This window comes from Poecilia formosa, unplaced genomic scaffold (genome assembly GCF_000485575.1).
Source record: "Poecilia formosa unplaced genomic scaffold, Poecilia_formosa-5.1.2 Scaffold22, whole genome shotgun sequence".
Taxonomy (NCBI): Eukaryota; Metazoa; Chordata; class Actinopteri; order Cyprinodontiformes; family Poeciliidae; genus Poecilia; species Poecilia formosa.
The window spans coordinates 1,029,787-1,052,309 of record NW_006799961.1 but is presented as its reverse complement, the minus strand read 5'-3'; the positions used below and the strand labels follow the sequence as shown (position 1 = coordinate 1,052,309).

General features: G+C 39.8%; 2 protein-coding genes across 6 annotated transcripts in view; one reads left to right on the top strand and one right to left on the bottom strand.

Moving 5' to 3' along the window:
• The window catches only part of pip4k2aa (phosphatidylinositol-5-phosphate 4-kinase, type II, alpha a), a 37,988-nt gene extending 28,748 nt beyond the window's left edge, over nt 1-9,240 (top strand). The window contains exons 7-11 of one of the 4 annotated variants that reach the window (XM_016669369.1): nt 1,325-1,432; nt 4,398-4,511; nt 4,603-4,843; nt 5,029-5,132; nt 5,710-9,240. In XM_016669369.1, coding sequence (XP_016524855.1) covers nt 1,325-1,432; nt 4,398-4,511; nt 4,603-4,843; nt 5,029-5,132; nt 5,710-5,790 — 648 coding nt within the window. In that variant the 3' untranslated portion in view covers nt 5,791-9,240. Of the gene's footprint in view, nt 1-1,324; nt 1,442-4,397; nt 4,512-4,602; nt 4,844-5,028; nt 5,133-5,709 lie in introns of all 4 variants that reach the window. The other 3 variants (XM_016669368.1, XM_016669367.1, XM_007547875.2) reach the window with 3 other exon arrangements.
• A 2,347-nt stretch (nt 9,241-11,587) lies between these two features.
• Nucleotides 11,588-18,532, bottom strand: spag6 (sperm associated antigen 6). 2 transcript variants are annotated; one of them, XM_007547874.2, is made up of 11 exons: nt 18,337-18,532; nt 18,150-18,245; nt 17,155-17,321; nt 16,036-16,219; nt 15,626-15,831; nt 14,652-14,825; nt 14,412-14,564; nt 12,964-13,155; nt 12,198-12,314; nt 11,959-12,104; nt 11,588-11,799 (listed from the first exon to the last, which is right to left on the bottom strand). In XM_007547874.2, exons 1-11 carry the CDS (start codon nt 18,359-18,361, stop codon nt 11,703-11,705), a joined length of 1,557 nt encoding a protein of 518 aa, XP_007547936.1. In that variant the 5' UTR covers nt 18,362-18,532; the 3' UTR covers nt 11,588-11,702. The 2 variants fall into 2 exon arrangements, with proteins under 2 accessions (XP_007547936.1, XP_016524817.1); XM_016669331.1 differs by having other exon boundaries at nt 17,155-17,326; nt 18,155-18,245.
• Between the last annotated feature and the right edge of the window lie 3,991 nt (nt 18,533-22,523).

Here is a 22,523-nt window from a genome sequence, read left to right as displayed (position 1 = left end):
CACTGCAGCTCGCCACTAAGATCAAGAATCATTTGCATTGTGCCATTTGATACGTGCTTCACCATGACAGTACGCTGTGTGTATGTGGAAGAACGCACTACACACAAACAACAAGCACAGCACGGTACGGTTCTCTCCAAACTGCATGGCCCTCTCCCCTCCTCACGCATGTAGCTGCATGGTATCTAATAATTTTCTGCATCCTTTTATGAAGTGTTGTTATTTCCTAGCACATTTCGATGTGTGTCAGCATCAGCGCCATTCTTCTGCACGATGTCAACGTGTTCTGTTAAAGCCATACCACAGTATGACGTTTGGGCTTTTCTCTCCCGTGAAATGAATGTTGTGGTTCCTGTAGCTGCTGCCTCTGGTTTTGGTTGTCGCAGAAACGGCAACTCGCTTTACTGACATGTTTTCATAGTGTTTGTGGAGGATTTGTTGTTTGGCAACTTAACTAGGTCATAATCTACATCTAACTAGCCTTTGACAGGTGTGTCGGCTCATGCCAGTTGCCTGCGGTGAGCCACATAAATGCTGTCCTTAGGATATTTTTGATATTTTATTGCACTATTCCATGTAAAGGATGCTTTTCTATATCTCTAGCTAGCTGTCTGACTCTCCTTAAGGTGTCAGCCCACACAGCCTTTCGGTAAGGTTATTTTTCTCCCAACTGCAGTACCAGCTGGTGTCTCTATTGAAGGCACATGGCTCTACTTTGAGAAAATTAATATGAGCTGCCTTATGTTTGTCTCCCTTTAAATAGAAACCGTAAGCTCTTAGAAATAGTACCGCACTTGTTCAGAAATTTAGCTGACTGCAGATCTTTGGAATACCAAATATATAGTTAATGGTTTCCCTGCTCTACCTAGGCCCAGATCCTTCCTCTTTAGACTTTGCTGTGCCAGGTTGCTTCCTTTCTCTGTGAAAGCTTTATGGCAGGAAAAGGTTAGAAAACCAATAAAAACAGGCTGGAAAGACTTGTAAAGAATATTCGTCTAACATTGGGGAAATAATCCTATAAAGTGTGTAACTAATAGGAGCAATCTTTATGTCTATCTTTCTTAAGTCTTACCCTATTTCCTGAAGGAGCGTGTTTGGAGACTCACAGATCTTCTGGAGTCGGCACATGAAAGTGCCACACAGATCGTTCGCATGATGCCCTTTCCAACCCTCCTCCACGAGAAAAAAAACAAAACTATTGTGCTCTTGTTAAATTTGAAACACTTTGCCTTTACTTCCAACTTCCTTCCTCTTTTCTTTCTTCTCTTCTCCTTTCTCCTCCATCCCTTCCGTCCTTACCTCACCCCACCCTCCCCTTCTCTAGCAGCCACCCCCACCAGAGGATGTGCCCCCGCGGCAAAAATCTGGTAACGTTCAGCAAAGGCTGCAAACACTGCGGATTGCCACACGCTTTTACTGTGCCATGAAACACGTAAGAGATGTAAGAGAACCAGGGCTCATATATCAGGCATGATCTATTAAACCAATTCTTTTTTTGTTTTGTTTTGGGTTTTTTTTGTCACTGTGATATGACATATCTATTTATTTTTGCAACTGGTTATTTTTTTAATTTTTTGTTTTCTCCACACCAAGTCACCGTTATTTTAGGCCCATAATATGCACGTATTCCATTAATCTACAGTCGACTTTTTTTCCTCTGTTTTGCCAGACACTTTTGTTTCCACTCAGTTCCACCGGCATGTATCTGAAACACCTGAGCACCAGAAATAATTGAATTTCACTTTTTATTTTTCAGAATTATTTTATGTTGCTTAACAATCAGAACTAATTTGTTTTGATGTCATACATTGAATGCTAATTTCTTCTTAATAGAGTAACAGAACTTTAGTAAAGTTAGACTGTCCAAGAAGACAGTTTAGTGTTTAGTATCTTCTACCGTTGTTAAGGTATGTCCAAGGTTTTTTGGGGGGGATTTTTAAAAAAAATAGTTGCCCAATCCTACCATCAAACCATTTTTATTTTTACTGTATAAAATAATTTTAATGTAAGAAAAAGTGGCAACAGCACTGGCGTTTTCTTTTGCTGTATAAAGCAAAAAGTGAAACGGGGCTTACCATCCCGCCAGGCCCCACTGCCTTATGCTGAGCACTAGGCGCCTTAAGGCGGTGTTAAACTTCATGCTCACTTCCAGTAAAGCAGTACTTAGCTGCTGGGATATAATGTATAATAATAAAACATGGACAGTCATGATGAGAAAACTAAAGGAGCCCCACCAACTCAGTTTTGAAGACACAGTTGGTAAGCTAGGGGGAAATGTCTGTAAAGCAGCGGCCTGCAGGCTAGTCACCGGAGCACATAGCCCAGCTAATTACCCAGCTAATGTCAGCTTGATGTACTTTTTATATTCTAGAAATGCATCAAAATCTAAGTAATATTACATAAATGTAATAGCATATTGATATAGCAGCTGTATAGTTATTTTTGTTTTATTTGAGATCGCAGCCTTAAGACCCCAGTGATATTTTTAAGACAAGTTTGTCTCAAAGGCCTACTGCCGTGACAACTTTAATGGCCATTGGCGTAATGAAAAGAGCTGTGTTAAGTCTTAAAAGAGAAGTAGATTATATTTTTCAAGGCTCTGGAAAAGCTTTGTAAGCCTCTTCAGCAGTCCTCTTTTTCTCTCTTTTTTTTTTTTGATATTCACCTCTGTTTTCCCTCTTTCTTCTCTATATCAGTGGCACACACCTAAGAGTCATACACATTACTTTTGCTGTCAGTATTGCAGCAAATCCATCAGCCTAGGTGCTGGGTTCTCCAACTTTTGTTCTCTCTGGATTCAGCCTCATAGATACATTGTCATGTGTTATTTCATGTCACCCATAAAGTGTCCCTGTCGGTCAAGTTGTGCATCCCACGTTTATTGCAATTTGGAGGTCTATGTCTGGATGTATATATGTGCTCCCAGTGTCCCCGTTTGTGAAATGGATTTGTCTGTATGTGTATGAATGTGTGTCAATGTTGTCCTGTCCATGCACAGTCTAGTTGCTATGAAGTCATGTGTTGCTGCTCTTCTCCTGCTGCTATAGAAACATTGTAGTAGCTAAACTGCAGCTGTTGCCCTGTTACCTCATTTCCTGCTCTTATTTTTCCTCAGTGACTCAAAAGTTGGCTCCCCATCCTTCCCCGCCATAACAATGCTCCCCCCTACAGGCTGTGGGCAGTACTGCAGCGCAATTTAATAAAAGGATAATAAATCCTAGTCTGGAGAGTCCTGTATTTTGCAAGTTGGCTGATATGTATGAATTAATCCTATAAATACACTGACTTCATTGGATCAAATTGTTGTGGTATTTCCAACCATTTCTTGTCTTGCATCTTAGAAGAGCCTTGCACAATTCGTCTGATCTGGTTGGTTTTCATAACAAAGCCACCTCTTTATACGGCTTTAAAGGGCATATTTCATACCAATTCAGGGTCATCAGTATCAAAACAAATCCTTCTTTGGATCACAGTTATCCTTTTCACTGTTTCCCAAAGCATATGAGTCCTAAGTGAGCGCTTTTGAAACCAGACTTTTTGTCAGTATTTTCAGTTTGGTCCACATCATGGCTTCCACAGCAGAGCCTTCTCATCTGTTTTATTAGAGCAAAGTATTTCAGGTCTCCATGGTGCTCACTGTCCCGCCTTCCTCGTCCTCATGGGACAAATTGCCACATAACTCTTCATAATAAGAACTTGTATTTCAGCTGGAGACCTCACTGTCATTTTCAGCTCTTTTTTTTTAGACCTTTAAACAAAAGTTATCATTGGAAATACAACTTGTAAAAAAAAAAAAAGATCAATGAAACATGCCCTTTAAGTCTGCCTTTTCTTAGTGACAGAGCGTATGGATCTGCAAGTTGCATTTGAAGCACTGTAAGCATATGTGACATGAGTTAAAGTTAACCCGTTCCAAAAGAAAATGTTCGAAAAGTGCAGATGATGCATCAGCTGGATCTGTACTCTTCTGTGAGCATGCTGCATGCACTGTGCACTGTGTTAAACAGGAATATATCTGATGTTTGACTGAATCTGAAAACGGTAATCAACCGACCACAGACTCGAAACTTTGTCATTACACGGGGTATTTCAACATGCAAGATCTTCTGTCAGAAGCATTGAGGCATTCAATGTTGACTGAGGATTGGGCCTTTCGAAATACAATGAAATATGTTGGGCAAAACGAGTAGAACATCTTGTAGATTTACATACTCTATGCTGCTCAGATGTTTTTTAGCATCCAGAAAAAACGTATCTTGCTGGTAGCGTTGCAACTTTTCTTCCTCCTTGTATTCCAAGAATAAACTTGTCTTTAGATTTTAGCCCAGTATTCCCGAGTTTGTCTTGGAGTTTGAACTGTTTCTGTCTTGATGCTAATCTCTGGCACTAATGAACAGGCTAAGGAGCTGCCCACCTACAAGGACAATGACTTCATCAACGACGGGCAGAAGATTTACATCGACGGGGAGAACAAAAAAATGTTCCTGGAGAAGCTTAGGAAAGACGTGGAGGTACGGACACGCGGGCGTCTCGGTTCTTGTTACGTCTCCGCACTTTGCCGTTGTGTCTGCCATTGCTCAACCCTCTCACCGTCCTCCTCAGTTCTTGGCCCAGTTGAAGCTCATGGATTACAGTCTGCTCGTGGGGATCCACGACGTTGAGCGAGCCGAGCAGGAAGAGGTGGAGACCGAGGACATTGAGGCGGAGGAAGAGGGCGAGAGCGACGGCGGGGTCATCGGGACACCCCCCGACAGTCCCAGCAACACCCTGGACAGCACCAAGCCGCTGTCACCTGGAGAGTTCGATCCCACCATTGACGTCTACGCCATCAAAAGCAACGACAGTGAGTGCCTGTCTAATCGGTTGCGTCAGCTTTATAACGCAATGGGGAGATACTGTTAAATAGAACTGAGAGCTCCCTCTAGTGGCTGAGGGTTGATTTTCACAAATCTATAGTAAATGTCTGTTTCCTGTAACCGTTTCTACAGATGCATACATTGTCTTAAGTTGGTTTGCTTCAAACTACAGGTGCTCCCAGAAAGGAGGTTTACTTCATGGCTGTTATAGACATCCTGCAGCATTATGATGCCAAAAAGAAAGCTGCCCATGCCGCCAAAACAGTCAAACATGGGGTAGGTGGATGATTGCATCTAGTAGATCTGGTAAAGGGTAAAAAGTGCCGTGGTTGTAATGTGAGAAAATATGGACAAGTTCAAGGGCTTTGCCATTTTTGAATACGTGTTATTCCCATCCTTTTTGTTCTTCCTTTCTTACATATGTACTTTTTTCCTGATTCTTCCACCTTTCGTGTTCTTTCCTTCTTGTGATCTTCCTCGTTTCCCCTCACATGTCCGTCCTTCTCTCCATTCTTCCTTATGCCCTTACTCCCTACCCTGTCTTTTGTCCTTCCTCCTATCGCTCCTTCCCTTTTTGTCTCCTTCCTCCTCTTTCTTCCTTGAATCCCTCCTTACAATCTTTCCGCCTTGAAGACATTTCTTCTTCCCTTGTTTCGTTTCTCCCTTCATTCCTTTTTTTTCTATCTTTGTTTGTGTCAGTCATTTCTTCCTTCCTTACTTGTGTCCTTCATTTCTTCTGTGTTAATTTTTCCTCTGCTGGATGTAAAAAGAAAAAGATGCCGCTTAAGCCGCAGCTCAACCGTTTTGCGTTGAGCTAAATGTGAAGTATGTTTGTGTTCACCTCTCTCTTTAGGCCGGAGCAGAGATCTCCACCGTGAACCCAGAGCAATACTCCAAGAGATTTTATGAGTTCATCACCGCCATCCTGTCATAGCCCCCCAGAACGACAAGAGCACCGAGGCACACGGGAAAGAGAGGGAAGGTGGGAGGGAGCGCAGGGCGGGGGAGGAGAGAGGAAATGCATGGAGAGGGTGAGGGGGCGCTGGAGGCCGGATTAATAAGGTGTCCCTCTTCCCTCCGTCCGTTCGCTGTTGGATTCTCTCTCTTTCAGCGAGGTGCCGTCTGTCTGCAGCTAAACAAAACATTGTTTGTTTACATTTAACCTCTCCTATTGAATTCTGTTTTCACATGTAACTTTGGATGATGAGGTCGTTTTTAAGCAAGTGTCCAAAAGTCATTACGTTTGTCATGCCAGGTGTTCTTGTTTAGTTATCGATGTCGGCCTGTGGTTTTTTTGTTTTGTTCTTTTTTAATAGTTATTAATAACGTTATTAATAACCCCTTCCCCACCCCTTCAAAAAAAAAAAAAAATCCAGCACCGGCTTTTTTTTTTTGTCCTTTTTCAATGTGATATTTGTTGTTTTCCTCATCATTTAGTTGGGAGGCTGAATTTCTAAAAGCCGCTCTCGCCGTGAATGTTGAGCCTCGCCTGATGCTTCATTCCAGGGAGTAGGAAGCAGTCTTCCAAGAGGCCAACAACCAAACCTGCTCCCAAACAGCTGTTCACACACCCAGCCAAACAAAGCTGCCTCCTTCCTCACTCATATCTCCCCCCGCCCCCTTATTTTTGTTGTTTACATTATATAGCTAGACTATATAATGCGTGTTTACTCCCCACTGTGTCTGTCTGTGATTGTTTTGTTTGTTGTTGTTTTTTTTATTTTCTTTGTGACGTGCCGTGATTTCTAATGCAAAAGGGAAGGCTGAATATCTCTAAAAATGAGAGGGGGGGGGAGAAGAGGTGCACAGCTTCTTTTATTGTCCTCCGGAAATAGTTTGCCATTGTTGTGGGAGATCGCAGTTTCTTTTCCTGCTGCAGAGATTTGCCCAGAAGTCATTAGTGACAGCTTTAAGAGCGAGTCACTGCTCGGCAGAAAATCAAACACGTATTTAAAGGAAAATGGACTCGTAATTCTTTTTTTTTTTTTTCCACTTTGCCGACTGCACCTTATGAGTGAAACCCAAACTGTTGCACTTTCATTCTTCATCAGGATCTTTTATTCTGTTACATGCGCAGCAGAAAGACACACTGAGCTCGCTCATCTCGGAACCGAAGCCTGATCTCGGATCGCGTCTTCCCCCACAGCACCCGTCTGTCCGTCTTTTATTCGGGTTGGTTTAGAAGAATTTACTGCAATATTTAACGTGGGTGTAGAGGGGTTGATTTTAATTTTTTTTTTCTTTTATTATATATAAATCAACCTTTCTGTTAGGGGCGCTCTGCTGTGTCGCAGTAGTGCTGCACAAAAAGGCAGTTTACCTCTGGCATCGTATCAGTGTTCAAAAAATTGGGGAGGAAGGAAATCAGGAGTAGCTGCGGATTCGTTTTTCCCCTAACAGCAACGTTATCTAACCTCGTTTGTGACTCTGGTGTGTGTGTGTATGTGTTTTTATTTTTGTTGTTTTTTTCATTGTTCTCGCTAATTTTTCTTTTTTATGTCTTTGATTTTTTTTTTTAAATCATTGCTCTTTTTTTATTATTTTGTATATTTTGCACAAGAGGAAAGGAACCAAATGTTACAAATACGACCCCAATTAGTGGAAACGGTCTTAACAAGGGAAATGCAATATACTCGTGTGTAAGTTAGTGATTTGTGTGTGAGGTCGCGTTATCACCAACTGAAACAGGTCAGCTCGTTCTTTCTGACTCATGCAAAAAGCTTCCAACGTCATGTTTGTTTAAGTGTCATAGATTATATTGACATTTCTATTTTCTACATTAGATTTTAGTCTCTAATAATAGAAGGGAGGGAAAAAAGGAACCACTCTGTGGAATAAGTAATGGTGCTGCAGTAATGAAGAATGACTGAATTTCTACAAGTTCTAATACTTTAAAAATAAATTTTAAAAAAAAATGCATGTCACAGGACTGAGTTTCCTTTCCTCTCTACTCTGTCGTTCGGTCTGTTCTGTATGTGCCCCTCCGCCTAAACCATGTTAAGTAGTCCCTTCTGTTGCTTATTAAATTACTGTTTTCATTGTATACACTGTGCAAGATGTGTGCCTTTATACTCCAAATTATTTAATTTTATATTTTGTAATCTTTTTTTAAAAAAACAAGTGTAAAGGGTTATTTTATTAACAGTGTGCTTACTTTGATGTATTATTATTTTTTTGTGTGTGCAAACTTCCCTCCATTCGGCACCTGGTAGTATACTTGTCACTCAGTCCGTGTAATAAAACTGTTTAATTGATCGTTTTCTAACCAACGAGGTTAAAAAGGAAAAGAAAAACAAAATGGAATAATGAATATTTGAATTTTGTGGGTTTGTTTGAAATCTGTAAGTGTAAATCTGTGTTTCCTTTCTGCTCAGGCTGAAAGTGATATCTGCTCACATTATTTTCATTTTTTTTTTTTTTTTTTACCCCCACGTCGGTTCATGCTGGTCCTGCCTTTGTTAAAAGAATGTTTGCTTGTGTGTGTGTGTGTGTGTGTAAGAGAGAGAGAAAGAGAGTGAGTGCATTGTGGAACTGTGTTTTATCTCTTCTTCCACCAAACCCAGATGCAGTCATGCTAGATTTTTGTTCATTCATCCCACAGTGAGATGTTGGTGATCATCGTGCTCCATCTCTGTAAATGCAATAGAACAGTGTACATGTCGCGCGCCGCTTTGTTCCGTTTTCTCCCCCAAAGACGCTGCTGCTGCTGAAGCTGCAAGTCGACCCGCTGCCACTGCTTCACGCGCCAAAATGGCCTCTCAGCAGTCAGACCCCCAATTCCTGTGAGCTTAAGAACATTGTGTTTAGTAAAAATGCTTGTTAGTTGGGATTAAATGTTTTTTTTGTTGTTTTTTTTCATATTATTTCTTTTTCTTCTTCTGTGGTAAATGGAGTGAGATGTGCAGTGCTCATATGTGTGTAACCGTATCCAGGGGCAATAGGGAACTTGGGGGCGGGGGGGCAAATGTAAAACGGCTCCAGGGCCAGGGATCCTCTGCAGATGTGGGACAGTTTTATTAGGCTTTTAAGTTTTAAAAACTTCGAAAGCTCTTTTGGTGGAAACTGTTTCTTATTTTTTTGTTGTTTTTTTCCCCCCTGAGCGCTCTAAATTGGCATGCACCACCTGACCCTGCAGAGCATGCTACGGTCTCAGCAGCCTGTGATGCTCTCTGACCCCGGGCGTTGCTTTAAGCATTACTTGTACGCGTATGTGTGAGAGTATGCATGTCTGTGTTTTACGGTCTGCCAAGTGTTTCCTTTCAGTGGCAGACAGGACAAGATGAAATTGTGTGTTTATTGTTTATTCATACATGGTTAAATAACGATTACACTCCATTCCATAAAAGCAATCACTCCAAATAATTAAAGCACTTGTTCTGCCTAACTGATTCAGATTGTTTCCTCTTTTTTTTTTTTTCCCGTTATGTGTGAAGCTTTCAGTAAAGCAGGGGTGAAAAATTGAAGTGACCATAAAATTCAAAGTGAACAAAAGAAATTACTTTTTTTAATTTCCTCCAAGGCAAAGTCAAAAATTACTAACTCATTGAGCTATGTCGTGTCTGTTGAAGCTGATTTACTGAAAGTCACCAATCCTCAAAACTCTCTCAAGTTGTGAAGCAGAAAAAATGCAAAAAGTATTTTTTTTAATGAAAAGAAATAAATAAGGGGCAAAGGGAAAAAAAAAATTCCAGTAAACGTGAACAAAAGTGGAATATCACATTTCTTTTGACAAATAGAATAGAAAAGTTTATAAACTTTTCCTTTTTATATTCAAGATTTAAATTCATTGTACAGTCTGCAAAATCATTCAGCTCAGTATTTTGTTTCTACACTTACTGAAATTAGACATGGCATGCCATAGATCTCTTAAATAAATAATGAAAAAAAAAACGTTTAATTTTTGAAACAAAAAATAGTGACTCACTTGCTCTTTATTTTAAATTGTATAATTTACATAAATTATTTTAATTTGGAAAATTAAAAGCGTTGACTAGAAAAAATAAAATGACCACACGAAGGCATTTTTTTTCCATAGAGATCATTTTAAAATAAAGGTGAAGCGAACATGCGCAGTAACTAACCCCAATTTAATAAATTGCATAAATATCCAAAAATCTTTTTAAAACGCAAAATTAAAGGGTACATGCATATAATCTACATGTAAAATATTTAAAATGTATTCCTTTTTTTAAGGACTCTGTGAAGTTGATGCCTTAAAAAAAAGAGCCTGCAATGTAAATATTAAGGCTATTTAACGGGTTCGACCTTAAGCATAGCTATATTTATTTGATAATTTATTATTCAGACATTATTCGCCTTGTTCGCACCCCAAAGGTTTGCGAACGATCCGTGGCCACCATATGTTTTATCGACTTTTGCTACACCGCTCCCAAAGCTTGTTAGTAATAAAATAGTCATTTACTTTGTTGAAATCGCTTGTAGTTCCGCCTTTTGGTTTAGATTTGAGACTAATTAAAAATGGCTGAAATAAGCGCTTCATATGCCGCCGTCACGACTATTAGTTACCACCATTTTTTATATATATATATATTTTTTGCCGTGAACAAGCTATTGACGTGTTCCTTCCCATTGTGAATAAAATGGAAAAATAACGCGAGAGAGAGAAGGAGAGAGTCGCCGCTACCGCAGGAGGAGGTTCTCTGCGTAGCAGCAGCCTGGAGTGTTCAACACAGAAACGACTGATTTTTATAATTCAGCTCGATTATTGCTGTGAACGCTGCTTTCACTCGGTATAGCTTTAGGTTGGAGATATTCTATTTGTAGAAATATAACATTCGGGATGGTTGGCGCTGTCTGCGGCAGCTGCCTCGACGGCAGATTTCCGCCGCAGCGCAGCGCAGTGCGGGGCAGTCCAGTGCTGTGGGTGGTTGTGGAAAACTGAGTACAATGTGGAGAACAGGCAGACACCCCTGCAGACAATAAACAAAGAGCCGCTCGCCATGTGCGCCGCAGCTGCTGCACGAGCACGCTCACAGCCCAACCGAGCTGCAGTGAGCAGTCAGGGCCGCCAGGGGGCAGAGCGACCACTGAGGATGCCTTCTTTCAGTCAGGTAGGCTTGGTTACACTTTGTACGGCTGCTTTTCTGAATAATGTCTCTAAAGCGTTGAAAAATAAAAACGAATCGTTTATTTAGAGCGTTCCTTTTGATATAAAGCACTTAGGAAAAAAACGCACTAGTCAGTCTAATGTTATTAAAAGAAGCTAAAATTCAGCAACCTGTCACTGTGTCACTGACAGAGCCGGACTTTAGAAAAAGCTAACAGGGGCAGTAGCCCAGGGCCCCATTTATTTGTAAGCGCACAAAGGTTTTTATTTATTTATTTTAATTACTGCCTGTTTTGAAAAAAAAAATCCTTTTGTAAAATTCATTGGGTGAGTTGTATTCAGATATATATATATATATATAATTTTATGAATATAAACAATATTGAAAGTATTTGAAGAATTATGAAGTTATAGTCAATTTCTTTAGAAGCAACACGGAGTTATTGGATGGGGACGTAGTTAACCTACCATGCATCAAATAATACCTGCTGATGTATAGGATTACCTATTAATGTACTGTAATTTGCATAACTATAAGAATTTCTCCTGAGTGGACAGGGAACCAAAACTGACTCCAACCCAAGGGCCAACATTCTTTTAAATCTGGCCCTGGACACTGAATCTGACCCTTTGACCTACATACTGTGGAAATATGAGTATCCTCTTTTTATTGCATCTTAAATGTTTTATTTAAGATGCAATTTAAGATGGTATTATTGCTAGCACCATCAAATGAATCTTTTAATAAAACCACTTAGATTTGTAAGGCACAAAAATGTTTACTGTCCCTCAGGTGGAGGAGTGTGAAGTGAATCTTCCGGCTGGTAGCCCTCTAACCGCTGCAACAGGATCTCAGAGTAGCCTGGCGAGTAGTACCTGCAAAACCACAAACGCATCAGAAACGAACCGGGCAATATTGTGTTGTTTTTTTGTTTTGTTTTTTTAACTATCCTGATTCCACTGGCATTGGCTTTTTTAACTGAGTCTAGTTTGAACCAAATGGGCACACTGGTGGTCGTGTTATCAGAGCTGCACCTGACTATCTCCTCAGGGAAGCAGCTGTTGATGGCGTTGATGTATTCCTGCAGAGCGGAGCCCGGCTCTGCGTCAATCTCTTGGACTTTCTTCAGTCCGCCGCTGGTCACAAACAAACGACGGGCCTTGCTGTCATGGGGAAGCACCTGTTGAGAATCAGAGAAACACGCGTTTTATTTCAGTCGCCAAGCGCACGAGAAGCAAAGACTTATCGGAGCGTTTGGAGATGCCCTCCTCACCTTGCTGAACTGGCAGACGACGTGTTTGAGGATGTTGCTGGGAGCGTCGTAGAGCAGCGGCTCCAGAGCCGGGACGTGGGTGCACTTCTGTAGGATGTTCTTCAGCGCCTTCTTGCTCTGAAACATTCAACAGGGTTCCTATGCGTTTCCAACAGCGAGATTCAGGCATTTTCAATGTATGTTTTCAAACATTTCCAGCACTGTTTTCTAGAGGTAAAAACAATAAAAATGAACTAAAAGATGATTTTAATTCACTATTATATGACATTAGTTATTGACTGTTAGTATGTCTTGCGGTTGCATTCGATATTTTACAGCAGGGACAAGGTAAAGTAAAATATAAAAATTATTTATGTCTTGCGTAAAATAATTTTGGCAATTCTAGCTGACCCAAAACAAGAGAAGCTTAGTCTGATTTGACTTCAGACATGGAGGGAAAAATATCTGTCTTTTCATTAGGTGCATGAAAATACCTGGATTTGACTGTGAACAAGGTTTTAAAATTTAGCCGTTTGATAAAACGTTAGATTCCACTTTATTACAAAACTGTGCAGCTTGAACATCAAACACTTTCAAGGACTTTCATGCTCATTTAAAACTTTGAAAACACATAATTGAAATTCAAGCATTTTCAAGCACCCATACAAACCCTGTTTAATTTGACTTTATCCCGATTACAACACGATGCGCCAAAAGTGACCTGAAATATCACGACTGCATGTGTTCGTTCTGAATTGGCGACCAGAACAATCCTTGCACTTCCTACCTTGGCCTGCAAATCCTCTGAGCTGCTGGCGTCCATGTAGAGCTCCAGCAGCTTGGGCAGCAGGTTTGCTGAGGCCACCACCTTGGCATGCTCAGGGGTGTGATGACCTATCTGATCTATTGACCACACTGTGGCTGACTTGATGTGCTGCTCATGCTCCTCTGAGAGGCACAGGGCCAGCTGGGGCACCCCCTGCAGGACAGGAGGGCACACATCAGAAGGAGTCCAGCGAACTATGGCCTACGATCTCATAAAAAAAATATTCATAGTACCCTCTAAAAATCTACTTTATGTAAAGCTTACAACTTGGGGACGCAAAAGATTAGCCTACTTACAATAAATTGTTCATTATTGGTTTGTTAGACTAAAATTAGTTCTAACTAATAACTAATAATGTCCGCTTAGACCTTCTTAGCATTGCAGTTAGGCCACCATCCAGCAGACATTACTGCTTGTCGTTAAGCAGAGCCAGTTGATACAGGAATAAAGATAGCGGAGCCATACAAGAAAGGGAAAGAGAGTCCAGTGTGGGATGCTACATGCACTTTATGTGGTTCTGTTTTGAAATATAAACACTCGACAAGCTCTTTAAGTTTCACGTCATTAGCACTCATTCAGTTGAGTTGCATGGTAAAGCAGCGTTAGCTTCTCAACCAAAAATTATTGACGTGCTAAAGAGGCGAGGATGTGATCACACAAAAGCGGAGGAGATAATGGAGAAAAATTGTAACATGATGGGTTACAATCATGTAACCCATGATTGTAAAGTTTCAAATGTCAAACTTTGACATTTGAAGAAATGTCAAAGTTCTGACATTTCTTCAGAACATCTCTCCTGTTCATGGGGAGCTAAGTGTTTCACATATTTTATTATTTCCATCTTTTATTTTTCTACTCTGCAATGTCAGCATTCCTGTTTGGTTACATTTTATAAATATGTCGTGAGTTTGATAATGTAAGAAAACTACATTTTCTCACATTATCATCAAAACATCTGATGTTTACATAATAACACAAAATAATGTTAAAATTTAATGATGAATTTTTAAGAATTCATCATATTATAAAAAATGCAGCACTTTATGTTATGCAAGGACAATTGGCCTTCTTGATAAAAGAGAAAACTCAGATTTTTAAGAAAATGGTTGCTCATAATTCAACTTAGATGACGTCATTAATCGATAACTTGCACCTTATTGCAACTACAAACCTCGGTTTATTTTATTGGAACTTTATGTTGAGTGCATGCCACATTTTTCATATTTTTAGTTATGAAAGTAAAAATAATTGAAAGTTCTGAACTGCTGTGAAGTGGTCAGGAAAAATAAACTGAAGTTATGTTTCAAAATAAAAACGCCAAGGGTTATTACCACTTTTGAATGTCTCTGCACATGCAGGGTATGTATTTATGGTTTTAATATCCGCGTTACAACAGAAGATGATCCCACCTTACAGAGAATGACGGCCATGGCGAGGCTTTCATTGTGAGCAGCCACGTATCCCAGCATCATGATCCCCGGGAGCCGCAGCTGTCCATGGCTCTCTCCCAGGTAGTCGATCACCTTTGACAGCCCACCGCAGTTCACAATCAGCTGGGACAGCTGCAGAAAAAAAAACACACACACACACACACACTTCATTCAGTGAGTCCACCTTCTTGGTGACCTGGAAGCGTGAGCGTGCAGTACCTCAGGCGTTTGTTTCGCCACCTCCCTCATCAGGGTCGCAACGTTCTTCCTGACGTAATCATCCGGATCTTTGAGGGAGACAAAGGCGGCGGGGAAGACCTCGGCCTCGATCACCATCTCGGCCAGGCTGATGGAGTGTTTGCTGATTTGGCTGAGGGCGGAGAACACCTGCCTCTGAATGGAGACAACCAGACCCCAGAAAAGCTTCAGAGAAAACTGGCGGTTTTGAAGCTCAGACATCGTTTCTCTCTGGAAAACTGCAGCATCGACGTTAAAATATTTGGGTTTTAACGTCGATGCTGCATTGAAACATTAAGCTTATTTCAAACTGAGTTTTTTTTCTGCATATCTGTAAAGGTTACTCTGAGTTTGATTAAAATGATTAAGAATAAAAACTTGAATCCCCCCAAAATAGATGTTTTTATATTTTTTAAAATCATATTTTGGATTTTTATAGATTTTTTGATTGTCCCAAACCACAAAAGAAAAGTGACTTTTTATTTCATAATGCTAAGAATCTCTAAGCATATACATACACACATATGTATAAATTAAATTAAAATAAAAATATATTTTATGTTCAACAACAACTTATCCTTTAAATGATAATATACGGTATATTTTTCAAAAGTGCCACTTCACTTTTTCAAATATAAACAACAATGCCTACATTTAATTTAATGATAAAATTGAATTCACTTCTTCTTAATTACAATTTTTATGATAAATGATTTCATGACATAATTAAGAGATTATTGCTGATTATTATATTTGGAGATTTTTTTTTTTTAATGACAGGAAATTTTCAAATTGGCTTTTTTTTTGGCACAGAATATGTCTATTCAATTTCAAATAAATTTGTATTTAAATTAATCTGCATTGTTATATTTTTTTAATATATGATGTCTTGTTACTAAGATACGGTTTCTCAGTGTTTTGATTTTTCTAACCCTTTCATCAGTCAGCAGGCTCACCTTGAGCTTGGCGTCCCGGCTGAGGATCATCTGTGCCAGGTGTGCGATGGCGCCGTTGTCCACCACGGTCTGGGCCAGCTCTGGCGTGTGCTTGCAGATGTCGCTGAGCGTGGAGGCCACGATGCGTTTGAGGCCCATCTCGGGCTCCAAGAGACACAACACCAGCAGGGGGGTCGCTCCTGCTTCCACCACCGCCTGGGACAGAGCTGCATGGTGACACGGAGAGGTTGTGGACACAAAAATGGGATATTGATAAACCAGTTTTTTTTTTTTCTGTTTAGAGTTCCTTTAAAAAAACAAACAAAAGCGATCCAAATGAGCGTTTCCGAAATCTAATATAAGAACAAATCACTGCCTCCACCGTCACAAAAACAAAGCAGATGTAAATCAGAGCAGCTCTCCAGGCCTACATGCATTGTGTCGTGCGATGCAGCCCAGAGCCCAGGCGGCGGCCTCCTTCACCCCGGGGTCAAACTCCTCCAGGCAGAGAACCAGAGCGTCGACCCCCCCGCAGCTCACTACTGCCTGGGCCAGGTCAGGAGAGTGTTTGGACACGGCGCGCAAAACAAACGCTGCTGCCTTCTTATAAAACCTCTGCACACAAAAACACAGAAAAAGTGCACACATCAACTGCTGAGATAAGAGAGGAACTTTTTTTTTTTATTAGAATCAATTTGGACTTCTTTTTTTTTTTTTTTTTTAAAGTAAACAATCTATTTAACCAGTTAAGTTTACCCTTGAAATAGCTTCTTTTTTTTTCTTTTACTCAGTTAAGAGACGGGTTCTACTTCACGTTACTTTTTAATTGTATTCTGATATGTCATTATTTAATGACGTCACTGAAATAAAAACTAAACTATGTTTATTGTATACATCATTTCTGCTTTCATTATTTCTGAAGATATTGAGCAAATCTTTGTAACACTTTAACAAACTGGCATCAACAGGAAAACTGAATTTGAATGTCTTGTAATTTCACTCGACTTCCTGCGTGTGATTGGATATGAAACTGAAACTAAATCTGACTGGTGGCATACTTTGAGATCACAGTTGTTGAGTATTGTTGCTGTAAACCAAAGAAACTTGAACAGGACTGTGTGTGAAATTAAAAAGGAATGAGTCACTTTAAAAAAATTGCAGTATGTTTGAGTGATTTTCTTTCCCACTCCTGAGTCAGTTTGAGCTTAGAAGCTTAAATGTAACATTTTGGGTTTAAAACATCGACCTTCACTCGCCTTTTGAAAACAAGAAGAAAATGTGGCCTCTATAAGCCAACTCCTTGAGAAGACAAAGAGCTCGCTGCTCTCCTGGTGAAGAGCGCTGAGGTTTTGAAGTAGCCCCAAGGGCAATTTGCCAAAAAAAAAAAAAAAAGCTCAACATGATCAAATTCAGAGGTTTTGACCCCGACTTTACAACTCCTGCAGAGTGTCATCCAGAATCTGACTATGTTTTTGCTCTTTACACTCTTCCAAAGCTGATATTATAAGAAGTTAGCACTAAGGAATGAATCCAGGAGCAGAGATGCTAACGTTTTGCGAGGCCAGAGAATGGACCAGCTGGGGCAGGATGTCCTCTTTCACCACAGCTTCTGCCAGATTGTCACTTTGGTCCGCCAGGCGACCCAGAGCCAAAGCTGCCGTCTGCTGGATGCTCGGGACCGTGTCCAGCATCAGGGACCTGAGCATGGGCATCACTCCTGCAGAAGAGCGGAGGACACACTATGAAAATTTATTTTTATGGTCATATTAAAACAAACGTAATTTCATTAAAGAGTAGTGTCTTGTAAATAAAATATTCAGTGACAATTAAATGCAAAAAAAAAAGACTATTTTCATTGCAAATTCTGTTGAAACATGCTAATGGTTTGTCACTGCAAGGGGGGGAAACGTAACATGTAATATGTTATATGGGTTGTTTCCATGGGCTATAATATGAATTAAAACATAAACATAGTATATATAAAGATTTATTACAAGAGTTGTGACTGAGAAACTTAAGTTCTGGAATGAGAACTTTAGTTTAGCAACAGTGCTCAAACTTAAGCTGAGCCTAACTGAGGAGGACCTTCAGTTCTGATTGCCAGGAAAAGGATTTGTTTGCCACCTTGTTAAAACAGATTTCAGAAATTTATTACATACTATTTCTGCAATGTTTTATGCTTTAATCACATTTTTATGTTTTTTTTGGGGGGGGAGGGGGGGATTGATGGGGGTGGTAGTTTGATTCATTTAAATGAGCAAAATTGCCTTTAATTGGTTGATTTTATTTAATTTCCCTTTGGGATCAATAAAGTAGTTTTGAATTTGAATAAACTAGAATTTAAAAAATGAATGATGAATTCAGCCAATTCGTTTTAGCAGCTAAACTTGGATACATAGAAATGTTTATTTGAATATTTCGAGATACATGGCATGGGATTTTTTGGGGGATTTTATTGGTTAAAATATAACAATTTATTTTATGGATGGAAATTAACACTGGAATCCGTGACAGATGATAATATTGCTGTATTTCTGTGTCCTACCTGCATTATGGAGGATTTCAGAGTTTTGTGGTCTGGTCGCCAAATCAGCAACGGTTTGCACAAACTGCAACCTGGACTTCTGGTACTGCTCAAAAACTACAGAGCACAAAATAAACAGGGAGTCGGTCTAATCACCTTCAAGCTAAACTTGGGTCAATGTGAAGTAAAAACCACCCACGGATCTCACCTTGAATAATCAGTCGATGACTCATTATGTCAAAGAGAATTAAAAAAAAATCTACGTTATTTTAAAGACTATTTCCTAAAATATGTAGTCACTGGAGCCAACAAAAGAAAAAACTAATTCTAATCCAGGTTTTCAAGCAGCGTTTTTGAACGGAGCTGGGTTTAGCTGTATTATTGTTTTGAGTTGCCGTAGCAACACGTAGGAAGTGGAATGAGCCTTGTTCAGGCCAAAGATCGTTTATTTAAAGAAGATGACTTACTCTGGTTCGCTAGCTCCCCGGGAGATTGCGTCATCAGTAAATCCCTTCAGAGTGATGCCTCTTTTTATTCCTGCGATGTTTCAGCTGAGTATGTGTCGCAAGCGGGCGACCCGCTTTGAGCGGAAGTGGGTTCCTGCAAGCGGTTTTTGGCCGCAGATTTGACCCGCTGACTACGTTTTTAAATGTCTGAAAAGCCGAGCTGAAGCACCGCGGTAACTACAGGAACCTTCGAGATGAAACAAGGGACTTTCTGATTTTGTATCACATTGTCTGCAGCGTCCTCATAATATGGAGAATATTCTAAATTTCTTATATACCTCCAAACTGACTGAAATGAAAAACCAAAACGTCAAATAAAAATGTATGTGTACTTTGTTGAATAACTTTTTCCGGACATTTCTCAAATAATCTTATTTATTTATTTATTTATTTATTTATTTATTTATTTATTTATTTATTTATTTATTTATTTATTTATTTATAAAATCAATAAACATAAGAGCACTGTAATTCTAATGATAATCCTATTCACTTTTACGATAATTCTTTTTTAAAGGAAATGTTTATATTCAGGGCAAGAATTTCATTTTATTTATTTTTTTTTATCCAACATTGCCATTTTAGTTTTATTTGTTCCTCTATAGTAGTGATATATGACTCTTTAGATTTCAGAGTGTATTAGTATTATAAAGTAGATTACCTATACGAATTTTGAAGCTGCAAATCAAATCCCGGGATAATACGTCACCAAAATATTTTATAAAAATTCCATGACATTTTTAATATATTGTATGACTTTGTATATTGCTCTAGAAACACATGAATTGCTTCCCATATTTGTGAGACGTAAAAACAAGCCAAGAAAGTTCCAGAGTACTGGATGAGGTGTTGGATAGAGATTTTTGTAACTCAAAAAGCCGCTACATGTTGAAGGGTTTTAAAGCTTATCGCACCCCGGAAAATCTGTTAATACACACAGAGGTAAAGGAAAATGACAAAAATGTTTAGCTACACAAAACGCTGAGAAAATTCTGTCCAGTAACGACAGAAAACATGGTGTCATTCGGGTATCTCACAATTGATCTACAGAGATGTGTTATTATGGAACGGAACATCTTTATAGTTCCGTGCGCAAGTTTTTATACCAAAAAAGTATAATGTAGCTATTTTATTCGAGCGCATATTAATTATTTATCATTTCTTATTTGGTCGCTGTTTTTATTTATTTCTTCAGGCAGTGATCTCGCTGTTCTATGCTTCAAAAATAAAAATTTAAAAGTCCTTATCGAGCAAATTTAATATTAGTATTATATATATATATATATATAACAGGAAATAATAAATCAAATATTCACAACCTTTACCATATGTTTCTACAACTTGAATACAATACAGTCCACCTGTGGTAAATGCAGTTGATTGGACTTCATTTTGAAAGGCGCAGGTCTGCCAAAGTCCCACAGTTAACAAAGCGGAAGTGTCGAACATATTAAAAAGCATTTGGCTCGAGACTTCCCAATAGGAACGTCTTCAGGCACAAAGGTGAGGAAGGATACAAAAATATGTATGCTGCTTTAAAGCTCCCAGTGAGCTGGCTACTGTCTAAATTGAGCGATGGGGGAGGAATAAACTTATTCCGGGGGAGGTGACCAAGAACACGATGGCTATCAGAGCTCCAGGGTTCCGGCTGCGCTGAGGAAAGGTCTGTGTGGGGAGGTCGGAGCCTGGGAACTGCTTTGCTAATGCATTTTTGTTTTGAACAGAATAAACCTACCTTACTGCTGCAAAACACCCTGGGTCCTCGTCTGCTGGTTCCTTTTACCCATTAAACAACGCAGAGTACATACAACAAATGAGTCAGATGATGGCGGCTACAGTGGTAAATGTGCACATTTGTGCTTCATGCACATTTGCCCATATTTGTCTTTCGTTTTGTTTATTATGGGTAAAAAAACAAAGCCTCACCATGACTCAATACTGAAATTGGGTGACAGTCTGGCAACGAGAAGGATCTTCTTCCTTCTCTCTGCAAGGCAACAGTGCTACCAACTGCACCGCAGCCCCTTATTATTATTATTCACCTATTTTCACATATATAAAAGCAACATATCGTAACTACCTTAAGCTTAATTGTGGAAACATACTTAAATTTAATTTAAAAAAATATCTCTTATCCTTTAATAGAAATTTTTGTCCTAATAAAAACACATTATGTACAGTAAATATATTTGTATTGATTTCTGTGATGAAAAACTTGCGTCATATAACACGGAACTAAAAATCTGACCTCTTTCTCAATCTAAGGTTGCCGCAACATTTTTCCTATCACAAATAAGTTTTTCGAAGACTTGGATTTTTCTAACTTGAGTGTATTTGAATAAATAAATAAATAAATAAATAAATAAATAAATAAATAAATAAATAAATAAACCTTACCTGAAAGCTTCTTTTATTTCATTAAGCCAAATTTCTAGAAAAAGTGAAATAGTACAAAGTACAATGATTTACACGAAGCTTTATTTTAAAAATGCAGTTAATTTTCACCGTGTCAAATGTCAGATTATGTCACATTATCATTCGGAAAGTTCAACGAATCAACTCTCACAAGTGCCAATCATCAGCAAGTTCAACAACAAATGGCGCTGCGCAGAAATAACGAGGAAAAATAGAAAGTGTCTGGTTTTATCCGTGTTTCCAGAATCCAAGAAGCAGATCCAGGACACTGAAGTGAATTGGAACGTCTGCCATGTAGCGCGTCCGGAAGCCATTTGCGGCATCCTCATCATGCTGAACGTAGGCTTCATGCAACTTATTCAGTCTCCATCAGTCCAGACGCAGCTGCTCTCCTCTGAAGCGGAACCTGTTCCACATTAACACGAGGAGCCTGGAGAGATGGATCTCAGACCGAACCTGTCCTGGGAGGTCCAGCGCGAGCATCAGTCCGTGTCTCTCGTCGTAGTTCAGATGGACTCGGAACCAAGAACCGGTGATAGTCCAGAGTGTCATGTTCTGTGCAGAAGCGTTGATTCTCGCTCTCTCTCCGTCCATCTTGTGCCGAGTTTCAAGTTAAGACAACTGCTGATTGCTCCCTATTTGTAATTTGTAGAGAGAATGGAGTCACGTACCCTGGCAGCAGGAAACTTTGAAGTCCACACAAAGTTTCCTGCCGGCCTTTTATTTATTTCGATCTCAGCAGCCGAGGTAGTTTTTCATCCAACTACCTCGGCTGCTTTCCGTCACCAACTCCAGAAAGCATCAAATCCTCACAAGGACACGGAGCTGACAGGAGTCCGAGTGTCTTGACGTTAGAGCAGTCTAACCCCGCCTTTCACCGTCTAACCGCCTTTCACCGTCTAAGTCTAACCCCGCCTTTCACTTTCCAGGATGGGGAAGAGGGCTGCCTCTTCCCCCGTACTCCCATCCTGACTCACCAGGGAAAGAAGAGACTTTGCCAATTGTGCTAGAGTGCAAACTCAGGTCATTTGTCATTTACAAACTCCCAGTCCCACTTATTTTTGACACAAATGGAACCCCATACATATTTCCGGGGTGGGGTTCACGCCCGGCTTGCTCTGTTTTTGTGTTGCTTTTTTTTGGGGGGGGGGAGTCTTTCTTTGCACATCCTCCCAATTTATAAATTATGGATCTGGTTAACTGGTCTACCAATGCAATTGATACAATTTTCTCAAAAAAGAAGACTGGCCACAGGAGAGCCCTCTTGTCCTACGTGGACACACCCGACTGGATAGATTCACCCTGGATTTATTCATGATAACAGGATTTATGTTGTTGGGAGCAGGTGGATAGGTTTATCGGCAAATTTGTGACGGATTTGGCCGAGCTACCGATGACTCAAAAGCTCACTGGCGGGATGGAATCAGTGGATGATCTACACTCTAAAAAGTGTTTTTGGGCTGTAGTTCATCTT

Bases quoted from the DNA above. Each gene is read 5' to 3' on its own strand.
- spag6 (XM_007547874.2), bottom strand. From the start codon at position 18,361: ATGAGTCATCGACTGATTATTCAAG. The intron at 18,246-18,336 runs GTGAGATCCGTG...TGTGCTCTGTAG, and splicing joins TCATCGACTGATTATTCAAG to TTTTTGAGCAGTACCAGAAG. The intron at 13,156-14,411 runs GTGGGATCATCT...CCTGTCCTGCAG, and splicing joins TGGCCGTCATTCTCTGTAAG to GGGGTGCCCCAGCTGGCCCT.